The sequence below is a fragment of the Brachypodium distachyon genome, chromosome 1, assembly GCF_000005505.3.
Source record: "Brachypodium distachyon strain Bd21 chromosome 1, Brachypodium_distachyon_v3.0, whole genome shotgun sequence".
In the NCBI taxonomy this organism is placed as follows: domain Eukaryota; kingdom Viridiplantae; phylum Streptophyta; class Magnoliopsida; order Poales; family Poaceae; genus Brachypodium; species Brachypodium distachyon.
Genome location: NC_016131.3, coordinates 63223698 through 63234670, shown reverse-complemented (window position 1 = coordinate 63234670; position 10973 = coordinate 63223698). Strand labels below are relative to the sequence as shown.

At 43.2% G+C, this 10973-nt stretch overlaps 2 protein-coding genes across 2 annotated transcripts; both read left to right on the top strand.

The window, feature by feature from the left end:
• Window positions 1–2533: 2533 nt before the first annotated feature.
• LOC100839741 (mitochondrial import receptor subunit TOM40-1) lies at window positions 2534–7706 on the top strand. Its single transcript, XM_003557965.4, has 11 exons — window positions 2534–2877; window positions 3959–4040; window positions 4116–4215; window positions 4308–4403; window positions 4466–4516; window positions 4670–4735; window positions 5417–5518; window positions 6537–6605; window positions 6686–6769; window positions 6984–7079; window positions 7208–7706. Exons 1-11 carry the CDS (start codon window positions 2676–2678, stop codon window positions 7262–7264), a joined length of 1005 nt encoding a protein of 334 aa, XP_003558013.1. The 5' UTR covers window positions 2534–2675; the 3' UTR covers window positions 7265–7706.
• An 861-nt stretch (window positions 7707–8567) lies between these two features.
• LOC100844234 (xylogen-like protein 11) lies at window positions 8568–10311 on the top strand. The gene is made up of 2 exons (XM_024457000.1): window positions 8568–9405; window positions 10091–10311. Exons 1-2 carry the CDS (start codon window positions 8970–8972, stop codon window positions 10243–10245), a joined length of 591 nt encoding a protein of 196 aa, XP_024312768.1. The 5' UTR covers window positions 8568–8969; the 3' UTR covers window positions 10246–10311.
• Window positions 10312–10973: the final 662 nt, after the last annotated feature.

Here is a 10973-nt window from a genome sequence, read left to right as displayed (position 1 = left end):
ATATTTAAGATTATGGATGAATCTCATGATGCGAATTGCAAATATAGTGACATTAGCTTCCAATGGCCTCGATGAAATCAATGGTTTTATCTGGAATCTTTATTTGTTGCCGGTAATTCCTTCGATTGATAGGAGTACAATATACCGTAGTTTCTCCGTTCCTAAATATAAGATGTTCTAGGTTTGTCCTAAGTTTAACTTCATAAAATTTAATCAAGTTTATAGAAAAGGTAGTTTTATTGAATCTATCATGATATATAGCTTCAAACTATAATTCTTTGATACTGTTGATATTAGTATATTTTTCTATAAAGCCGGTCAAACTTAAATGTTTGACTTAGAACAAAGATAGAACACCTTATATTTAAAGTGGAGTTAGTAATTTATAATAAATCAATATAGCTAGATGATTACTAAGAAGTCTAAAAATAATGGAGTATTAAGTTTAGTGACATAACTTTGACCAAACATTACTCTATTAACGTGTATCGTATTGTTTGAAAAAAATACATGAAATCCTAATTGTTAGTAAGTATTTTCAAAAGAAATCTCTTATAATACCTATTCCATGTCATATGAATACACACTAACAAAGTACTACAAACTTTCTAACAAGTGGTCTCCTCCGGAACTAGGCAAACTAAAGCTGAATGTGGATGTAGGTATTCAAGTAAGGGAATTGAATTGAGCGGGAATTCCAAATCTGAGTGGAAATGGAACTGGCCTACAATACCAATGTTTTTTTACAGAAACCAATGTTGTTGTTTGGATGTGCACGCAATTGACAGGTGGAATTGAAAGGTAGATCCAATTCCAATTCATGTTTGGATGTACAACGGATGGAATTGTAAAGGAAAAACTGTTTGTACATTCTACAACATGTTCATACAATGATTATATATCACTCTACAAACAGAAACACATGTAAGTATTCTGATAATATATCCATTACAGTAGCAATATTGTTAAAAAAAGTGAAAAAAAATCTCCATCAAGCAATATTCTCCATACGGCACAAATTCCCCATCCAACAAGTATTATCCGTGCAACACAAATTCTCAATCCAGCACAGAAATCTGAGAGAAAGGGGATGCAGGAGGGGAAATTTCGTGGGCTCGTGGCTGCCACCGATTGAAAGAGAAGCGGAGGGAGGTACTGCACCGGGCAAGGACGGAGACAGCGGGGACGGATCTCGCCGGATCCGAGGAAGAACGTCGCGTCGGCATCGGGCTAGGCCGGGGAAGAACGGCATAGCGGCAACAGACGAGGCCGACGAAGGTGTCGAGGTGGCAACGAGCGAGGCCGGGGAAGACGCCGTGACAGCGACGGGCAGGGCGGAGACAGCGCCAGTGCATCTCGCCGGATCTGAGGAAGAACGGGGTGGCGGCAACTGGAGGGGCCGGGGAAGGCACCGGGCGACAACGGGCAGGCCGGAGACGACGGATCTCACCGGATTTAGGGAAGAACGAGGTGGATTCTTGGGGAAAGAAGATGGGGCCCTCCCATGTATTCTCCTCTCTCGGGTGTGCTCTTCTTTTGCGCACGTGGGCAAGGTGTTGGGAAGTGGGCGAATTCAGCCCAAAACCAAGCGGAAGGGGTCGGAATTGGATGGAGGTGCTTGCTAGCGTTGGCAGTACCGATTAGAATTGGAGGGGAATTCCAATATCCTAATTCCTAGACCATCCAAACAAAAGAATTGAAGAGATCCAATGCCAATTCCGAACTCTAAGGCTCGATATCTACATTCGAACGGAGTGTGATGGAAGTGCTGGCTGGGAGGCTTTTCTTGGAGATGATAAGGGTATTGTTATCCTATCAACTGGAATACTCTCGCGACCTGTCCTGATATATCCTCTGTTGGAGTCCTAACTTTCTTGGAAGGGCTCAAAATTGCAAAGAATTTTTGTGACTGGCCGGTGACTGTCGAAAGCGACTTTCTTGCTGTTGTCCAGGCTCTTCGTAATTCGACGGACAATCGGTCTGCTCTCCGGCCTATCTTGTGTGATATTTTCCAGGTTGCTACCTTTGATCTCGGCATCACCTTTTGCTACACGTCTTGGAACAACAATGGTGTGGCTCATGTACTTGCTAGGTTCGCAAGTAGTGTGTCGAGTGGTGGTGTGTTGAATGACTCTCTACCTTCCTGCGTGTCGAGCCAGGTCGTGATCGATTGTAACAAAACAATCAGGGGCGGAGCTGGTATACAAGCCATGGGTTCAAGTGAACCCAATGGAATTTGTCAATCCTTCATTAGATTAGTCTTCAACATGTTTATTAGAAAAAAATTACACTATAAGTAAGAGAGTCGAATCCATTAAAATTCTGCTCTAGCTTCGCCACTGAAAACAATTTGATAATTAATACACACCTTTCAGAAAAAAACAGGAGAAAAAAAGAGCTTAACCAATATTGGTACTCACTCGACTAGTTTTTGTTTGGAACAGAGAGGGTACGGTAATTTAGTTGGATTTGGTTTTAGGCTCGGTTTTCCGCCCGGTGTAGGACGGCAAATGCGACCAGCACAGCATAGGACTGCAGGAGGCCGATCTGAACTGCGGCCGAAAGTCTGGAACAGTCCCAACAAATCCACCTCCTCTGCTTCGCGTGGTGGAAGACGAGAACCCCCCAGAAAAGGCCAAAGCCCACACAGAACCCTAACCTAGGGTTCCGCCGCCATGGGATCCGCCGCCTCCGCCGCAGCGCCGCCGCCTCCTCCTCCCGCGCAGCCCCACGGTGCCGCCTCGCCGTATGGGCCCGGGCTCGCCGGCATCCTCCCGCCCAAGCCGGACGGGGATGAGAAGAAGGAGGAGGAGAAGGTTGACTACCTCAACCTTCCCTGCCCCGTGCCCTACGAGGAGATCCAGCGCGAAGCCCTCAGTCCGTCCCCTTGCCTCTCCACTTTTTAAGTCTTTAACAGTTATTGTGTGTGAATTGCTGCAGCATTGCTGTCTGAGATCCTGTGTTCGGTGATGAATTCGTGCTATAATCGGCTCCTTAGTAGCGACGCGGTTGCTCTACGTGCTATAATCGTTTCGATAGTGTGCTGTCGAGATCAAAAGCTAGTGAAGTTTATTCCATCTGAGATTTGTTGGAACTTTTCCCAGGAGAGCACCGACGGAAGCACTACTGTAATGCAGCAGTTGTATAGAAGTAGCATGACAATGTTCTCCAATCTCCATATCTTACCCCAAGTATACCACTGCTGCTCCAGAGGGATCCCTAGCAAAGTAACAAATGCATGTTGACATATGCGAGATATGATCTAGCCTAAGAAAGGGGTCTGATGGTGGTTAACCTATACCCAATTTCGAGATGCCTTAAGCTTTTCTGGCATGGTGATGATGAATAGGATATTACCATGAGGTGGAAATACTCCAATATCTCTGATGTTTTGGACATGTACATGGTCTCCAACAAGCAACTTTGTTTTTATGTTATATGTGTTAGCAAATAACTTTAAATTGTTAGATTGTGAAATATTTGCATGGCAAGTGTAATGATACTGTTTTCAGCTACCCATATAAATAATATTGTATACATTGCCAGTTAAAGTTTGAGAATACAGACTGCAGGCCATCTAAAATGTTATAGAGTATATCTGGTTTGTTAACAATGAATTCTTGCATCTACACAATGAAGAACAACCAAAAAATTCTTCTATCTGCAATATTGAACTTGCTATTGCGGCAAAACTATCATGGATTGCTGCCTTCTAAGGTTTAACATTTTTAATTTGTTTAGCTTACCTTACTAGTTCAGTCTCATGAGATGCCTTTCCCAGCTTCAGTCACACCTTGCTAATCACTTGAAATATGTCTATATGACTTTACATTCTACATATTGCGAGGAAATGCAATTGACTTTGCTTTGGTGCGCACATTCGGCTGTCTGCTACTGTGTATGCGCAGTTATCACTTGGGCTTTCTTTCATGTGCTCTACTGACATGCTCATTTGCAGTGTCTTTGAAGCCTGAACTTTTTGAAGGATTGAGATTTGACTTCACAAAAATGTTAACTAATAAGTTTGCGCTTAGCCACAGGTGAGAAAAATGCAAAATATTGGTTATTCCTTTTCTTTCTTTCTTATTTATGATGTATACTGTCAACTTCAACAGTGTTCTTATGGGTTCCTTGGAAGTTCCATCTCAGTCAGCTGATGTTATCAAAGTCCCAACATCACAGTATGAATTCGGTGCCAATTTTCTAGATCCAAAGGTTTGTTCTCTTTGCATTCTATGTGCCATGACAATTTACGGCATGTTGTATTTGTAAACTTGATTTTTGATTGTGCATGGACTTTTTTGTAGCTTATGCTTATTGGAAGGTTGATGACTGATGGAAGGCTAAATGCTCGTGTGAAATGTGATCTGACAGAAAATCTCGCGCTGAAAATAAACGCACAGGTAGTTAATTTGATGACTGTTTGTTTACACTTTACGATGGCTGATGGTTTCCTGTTTTCCAGCTTACCAATGAGCCACATTATTCCCAAGGGATGTTCAACTTTGATTACAAGGTCAGTATTTGTGGCAATGCTTCTTTAAGCAACATTGAGTTATTTTTTAAAAGGAATGTTGAGTTATTTATCAGCATGCTTTATTCAAAATCTACCTTATTGTGTGCATCCATCCTAACATCTACTTCTGTTACATTTTACACATTTGTGTAGGGCAAAGACTATCGAGCACAATTTCAAATTGGAAACAATGCGTTCTATGGCGCAAACTACATTCAGGTAAAGCTCTTTATTCTTGTTATTTGACTTACAATGTCAGACTGCATCTTCATCAGCTAAGGGAACAAAAATAATCTGTATATTTAAGCTTTGCCCTAGTTGTCCATTTGTTTCTTGATTGTTGAAAATTCTGAAGTTCAGCAAGTTCAGCTCATGTGTTTACATCCATTTTTTTTTTGCTCTTTTCTGTCTGTTGAGCTTCTTTTATACTCCCATCTTATTCCAGGACCATGTGTTCTCTGGTTGATGTTTTGGTTGTGCTTAGAAATAGTGGATTTTGCACTTTCGTTTTTTTTAACCTTGAGCTGGCTGCTTTACACTTAGACACAAAACGGATTGTACTTGTTGATCAGACTTCATAATATCCCTGATTAAGTTTGTTATCAAATATAAGAAATTGTGTGGACACTGTAAGATTTGTGCATTTGCCTTTTTTGTTGGAAATATTCAATAATAGTTCTAGCAATGAAGTTTACAATTTTCAAATACACAACATATCACGCATAGAATTGATCTGACCTTTGCTAAATCGCTAGCATTTATATAAATTATTAAATAACCTTGATACACTTATGGACACTCACATGTTGATGACTAAATATTTTGTAGTGACATTGTTATGGAGATAAATTGTTCTTACTCTTGTATTGACAATGAGTTAACAATAATTTTGTGTTCCAGAGTGTTACGCCAAATTTGTCGATGGGAACTGAGATATTCTGGCTCGGTCAGCAGAGGAAGTCAGGGATTGGTTTTAATTCTCGTTACAGTACAGATAAAATGGTAAGGAACTTGTTTGGTCTATTTTTGTTTGAATGGCATAGGTTGAACTTCTGTCGTCCATTTGCTTATGGTATTTAGGTTTAAATTGGGTAGTAAAGATTTACATGTTGCATTGTTGTTTAATAATCTACTCCCTCCAATCCTAAATTCTTGTCGTGGTTTTAGTTCAGAGGGAGTAGCTTTTAGGGAAATTAATATATAGGCTATCTACGTAAGGCACATACTTATTTTGGAAATTGCTCCCTCCCTCATCTTCTGAAGAAATTAGAGATTGGAAGTGGGTCATTTCCTTCAATCAATCACTATAAAAAGGCACCATTGTTCATCGTTACGCACTTGATTGCGCTTTGCTTGCATGGCTTAAATATCCAGTCATATTGCGTGGAGAATTAATCTAGTGTGAAAACGCAAGCCAATACATAGAAAGAGAAGCTACTTTAAGCTGTAAACAATGTGCATGCACATTAAATGAAGGTGTTTTGGCTCCTGCACCTGAGATGAACAGTAAAAAACTCATTCTGAAAACAATGATGCCTGTAACTGTTCGAGTCTTCAACATACCTGTAAATTTTCGTGTCTAAAAGGAGCAATTTTTTGTGTCCTGGACCAAAACAAACAAACTTCAGTGTTACGAAGCCATACCTTTCATTACTAAAATAGTTTTTTTGCACAGGGCGCAAAACTTAAACATTTTTTATGATAGGTTACATGCACTTAGAAGACTCAAACATTGATATGTGTTATCGTTATTTTTGACACGGAAAATTGTTCATTTATAGTCAGGGGTAGGTGCTCCCAGATGCCACCTTTGAATTCCCTCGTTTTACTGAAGAAATAAGAGATAAGAAGTGGTTCATTTCCTTTAATCCATCACTATATAAAGCCGCCACGTAGAGTACTTGCATGGTTTAAATATCCACTTGTGTATAGAAAAATAATCTGCTACAAATAAAGCTGATAGATAGCAAGTGAAACTACAAGACAGCAGGCTGAGCATTATTTTTTATGACCATTGCAGGTGGGTACTCTACAGGTCGCTAGCACTGGCATAGTTGCCTTAAGTTATGTCCAGAAAGTTTCCGAAAAGGTTAGACTCGAATATTCTTGACACAAATATTTCAGGTGCTCTGTTAACTGATCCCAGCTTCTATTTGCGTCATTGTGCAGGTGTCTCTTGCTTCTGACTTCATGTATAACCACATGTCGAGAGATGTGACTTCTAGTGTTGGTTATGACTATATGCTTAGGCAGGTCAGTATCCATGCAACAATTTTGACATTTTGTATCGTGTAGCCATTCCAAGTTTTATTTTTCCAAGTTAACATTTATTTAGCTATTCCAAGTTTTGTTCCTCTATTATGGGCCTGTTTCTGCCAAATGCCAATTCACTTTCACCCATGTTTTCCCTTGTTTTCAAAATGATTTTGGTTGCTTCAGTTTGTTAATTAATGAATTCTGTTAACAGTGCCGTCTAAGGGGCAAAATTGATTCAAATGGTGTCGTTGCTGCATACTTGGAGGAGAGACTGAACATGGGTGTCAACTTTCTTCTTTCTGCAGAGGTTCGAGTTCTAGTATGACGTTTCAATATTTAAAAAAATCTCCCCAGGATGCTTATTTGTTTGAACAAGAAATGAGTGCCTTCAATATTTTTGGATTATTATATTTTTAACTTTGTTCTATGAGACAGATTGACCATTCAAAGAAGAACTACAAGTTTGGTTTTGGATTGACCGTAGGGGAGTAAATCTGCTCAAAGCAATTACCGTAAGGACGACTGATGCTTCTTCAGTTTGTTGTAAGTGGAGGTTTACCGTGCAGTCTCGGTTTCAAGTGATGAGGTTCTTTCCCTCTGTGCACTGGGGAAACATAGGGACTGGCAATTGGTACTTTACATAGTTTCCTCTTCGGTGTACTAGCGGTTGTCTCATTTCAGCTGCTTGAGATAACATGGACATTTGGCGTCCGTGATTCTTTATCTTAGATGAAAGAAAACTGAACGTTGTTGTAATAATGTTCTCTCGGCTGCTGGAAATTTTTACCTCTATGTTTCCAGCATAAGGTTTTTCTGTGCACATTGTCCACAATCTGCACGAGATACATTCAATGTTCACTTGCAATCCTTAGCTGTTCTCTTGTCCATTAGTATGTTACATGTATCCTAGTCACTTACGATTATTTGTGTCTTTGATCGTCTTTCATTGCCTGACTGATTTTGATTCTTCAAGTCCCCGAGGCCTGAAGGTAGCTTTTGTCCTTTACGTCCAAGTAATCTTTAGATTATGTGCAACTTATCTCTGTTTGTTCATACAATGTGTCATTATTTCCCCTCTTTTAGGAGGGGGCAAAGAAATGTGAGAACTGCCATTGTAACTTACGAAGTAGTTTACTGGTTCAGTCCACCCGGGCACCTGGCCGGTTGGCCGTGGTTCCTCAGTCACGTCTTGGAGCAAGGATGTCTGCCCTTATGATTGGTGAATTAACGTATTTTTTAAAACATTTTTCCCGGTTTGCTTTTATTTTTGTATTTGGATCTTATTACTTGTGACGATGTTTTACTATCTACTCCCTCTGATCCTAAATTGTTGTCGAAATATTAAACGTATCTATACATCCGTCCATATTTGGACAAATTTGAGTCAAGAATTAGTACCTTGGATAGCAATGTAGGAATGGGAAAAACTGATTGGAATGCCATGTACATTGAATTTGTACAGGATTGAAAACACATGAAATTCCTGTAGGATTTGAAGACATGAATTTTGGAAGTGGTGTCTTGATGGTGCACAGGAAAGAACATAAGATTTTATAGTGATTAAAGGAAAAAAGGAATGAGGTTTATAGAATTAAGACCAAAGGAATAGATTTCATAGGATTTTGCCAAACCCATCCAATGATCAATAGTGCTCTTTTAGAAGATTTTTTTTTCCTTAGAATTAGAATCTTTGAGAATTTGAAAACCCTACAATACAAAAAGAGTAGCACTAAAAGGATACCATGGAGTAATTTCAGCAGTCGGAATTAGGCTATGCAATACTTTGCGATTTCTATGGCAAGTAAAGGCCCCAACGCAGTAGACTGATGGAGATAAGCAGTAGCACAGTTATCTTTTGACTCCTGAGTTTCAACTTGCCTGAGCCAACAGAAGACCCAACAAACGAAGGAGACCATGAACAGGCAACCCTAGAATTAGCGATGTCCACACTCCACACACAAACACAGAGGCCACCAGTTCAGTATTCACTACCGCTACTGGCCTACTACACTATACGAGTGATACAAGTGTAGAATACAACACTCCATCACATTACTCAGCCTACGCATACAGCAGACACAAAACAAAGAGACACACACTGCGCTCCCCATCTCCACATGTCAAACAAAGCACGGCCGACACAGTCCAGAGAGGCAGAGAGCAAGCAGGCGCAGCCACCCCGTGGCCGGCGGTGGCTATGATGCCGCCCGTGGCCGCAGTCCTCGCGCTCGCGCTCCTCGCGGCGGTCTCGCCGCTGCAACCTCGGGCCACGGCGAAGGCGCTAGCTCCCTCTCTGTCTCCGGCTCCGGCGCCCAGCTGGGGGGCGCTGGACCTGGACTGCACGAGCGCGCTGCTGAACCTGTCCTCGTGCCTGACGTACGTGGAATCCGGGAGCGCGCTGACGCGGCCGGAGAAGGGCTGCTGCGGCGCGCTGTCCGGCGTCGTGGACGGCGAGGCCGCCTGCCTGTGCGGGCTCGTGGGCGGGTACGGCGCCTCCGGGGTCCGCGTCGACGCCGTGCGCGCGCTCGCGCTGCCCACCATCTGCCGCGTCGACGCGCCGCCGCCCAGGCTCTGCGCCGCGCTCGGCCTGCCCGTCGTCGAGCCGCCGGGCGCCGCCGGGCCCGCAGACCCAGGTACGAAACGACAGTATATGCTCTGCCCGCGTGCCATAAACGCTTCGTTAATTTAAGATTGTTTCTTTTGTCCTGCAATGTGGCCTCCCGGCGTAGAATAATGTCGACTGAATGTTAGAAGTATGTCATTTGCAACGTTATTTTGCCAAAGTACCATATGAATCAGTGGCACATGTTCAGAACTCATCAAGGATGTGCAAGCGCTGCTGACTGTTTTCCCCGAGTCAAAGATTCTCCATGTTAGACGACAGGCGAACTCTCTTGCTCATAATCTTGCCCGGCTTGGCCTTTCGGCTCCATGTAATGAGTTTATTGTTGGGAATGTTCCCGTGGGTGTTTCTGCCCATGATCTAGTTTGTAACTCTGGTCACAACTAATATATTCTCCGTTGGGAGATTTCACAAAAAAAAAAGAACTCATATACTGGCTAACTGTCAATTGTTGCTTGCCTGCTTCTACGTTCTGAATTCCCAAGTTAACTGTCAACTGATCGGAACCAAGCAAGGCCATTTCCTTTTTCCTTTTTGACGGGAAGCAATGCCATTTTCAGTGTAGCTTAAGTGAATTGTTGAGTATTTGAAGCAACAGAGGAACCAAAATTGCAACCTGTTTTGATCAAATCGCGTTTCTTTTTTGGCACACATTGATCTTTTCTTTGTGCTAACGAAGTCTGAACTCCCGGCAGGGAACGGCACGCCGGCGACCATCCCAGCAACGGCAGCCGCGAACGGCGGCCCGGTGACGCACCGGAACCGAGGGCCTCATCTACTCCTCCTCGTGCACCTCCCGTACTGCGCCCCGCTCTTCACGCTGCTGTTGCTGCTGCTATTAACGACATAAACGTCCAAGTCCACACGGCACGGCAGCAAGCACGCACGCATGTAAAGATGGTACCCCCCCCCCCCCCCCCCAACTGTACATGTAACACACACGCGCTACCTCCGCGAGTCATAAAAAGTGGATTCAATTTCAGCATCCGTCCCTCGGGAGGGGATACAAATGCATCGTCCGCCGTTAGAATTAGATCGCTCTGTCGTGCGTAGCTCCTGCCCCACACCATATGCTGTCGCCGGCCAAACCGTCCGGTGGCGAGTGATGGATGGGGACGTTCGAGCTGCAGCAGCAAATGAGGCGCCCGGTGGTTGCTGCGTCGCCCACCGGGCTACATGTGAGCGACCACCCCGGTCTCTGCTTGCTAGCTGGAGTAGCTAAGTGCAGTGGAGTTAGTAAGAGTTGCGGCGGTGTGCCACTGCATGTGTGAGGTGCCATGACAAAGGCAACAGGACGCGCCGCATAGGGGTTTTGGCCGCGCCTGGCATGGGCTCGATGGCAGGTGGCTCTAATTTGAGTTTGGGTCGTGCTCTTCATTCTCTCCTCTCGTACTCAGGTGATCTTTATTATATGATGGTTAAATCACGAAGCATAGAAAGTACAGTAAAGGATCGGTGAAGTAGCCCACACATTTCCAAACCTAGGATCTTACAGTACAATGCTTCGCGTATTCATTAGCTACTCCATTGCTCTAGGACGATGAACACATTAAACAGTAACAAATGCATTGTCAACAA

Coding starts and splice junctions, on each gene's coding strand:
- LOC100839741 (XM_003557965.4), top strand. CDS start 2,676: ATGGGATCCGCCGCCTCCGCCGCAGCGCCGCCGCCTCCTCCTCCCGCG. Junction 4,216..4,307: donor CCAATTTTCTAGATCCAAAG/GTTTGTTCTCTT, acceptor ACTTTTTTGTAG/CTTATGCTTATTGGAAGGTT. Junction 5,519..6,536: donor GTTACAGTACAGATAAAATG/GTAAGGAACTTG, acceptor TGACCATTGCAG/GTGGGTACTCTACAGGTCGC.
- LOC100844234 (XM_024457000.1), top strand. CDS start 8,970: ATGATGCCGCCCGTGGCCGCAGTCCTCGCGCTCGCGCTCCTCGCGGCG. Junction 9,406..10,090: donor CGCCGGGCCCGCAGACCCAG/GTACGAAACGAC, acceptor AACTCCCGGCAG/GGAACGGCACGCCGGCGACC.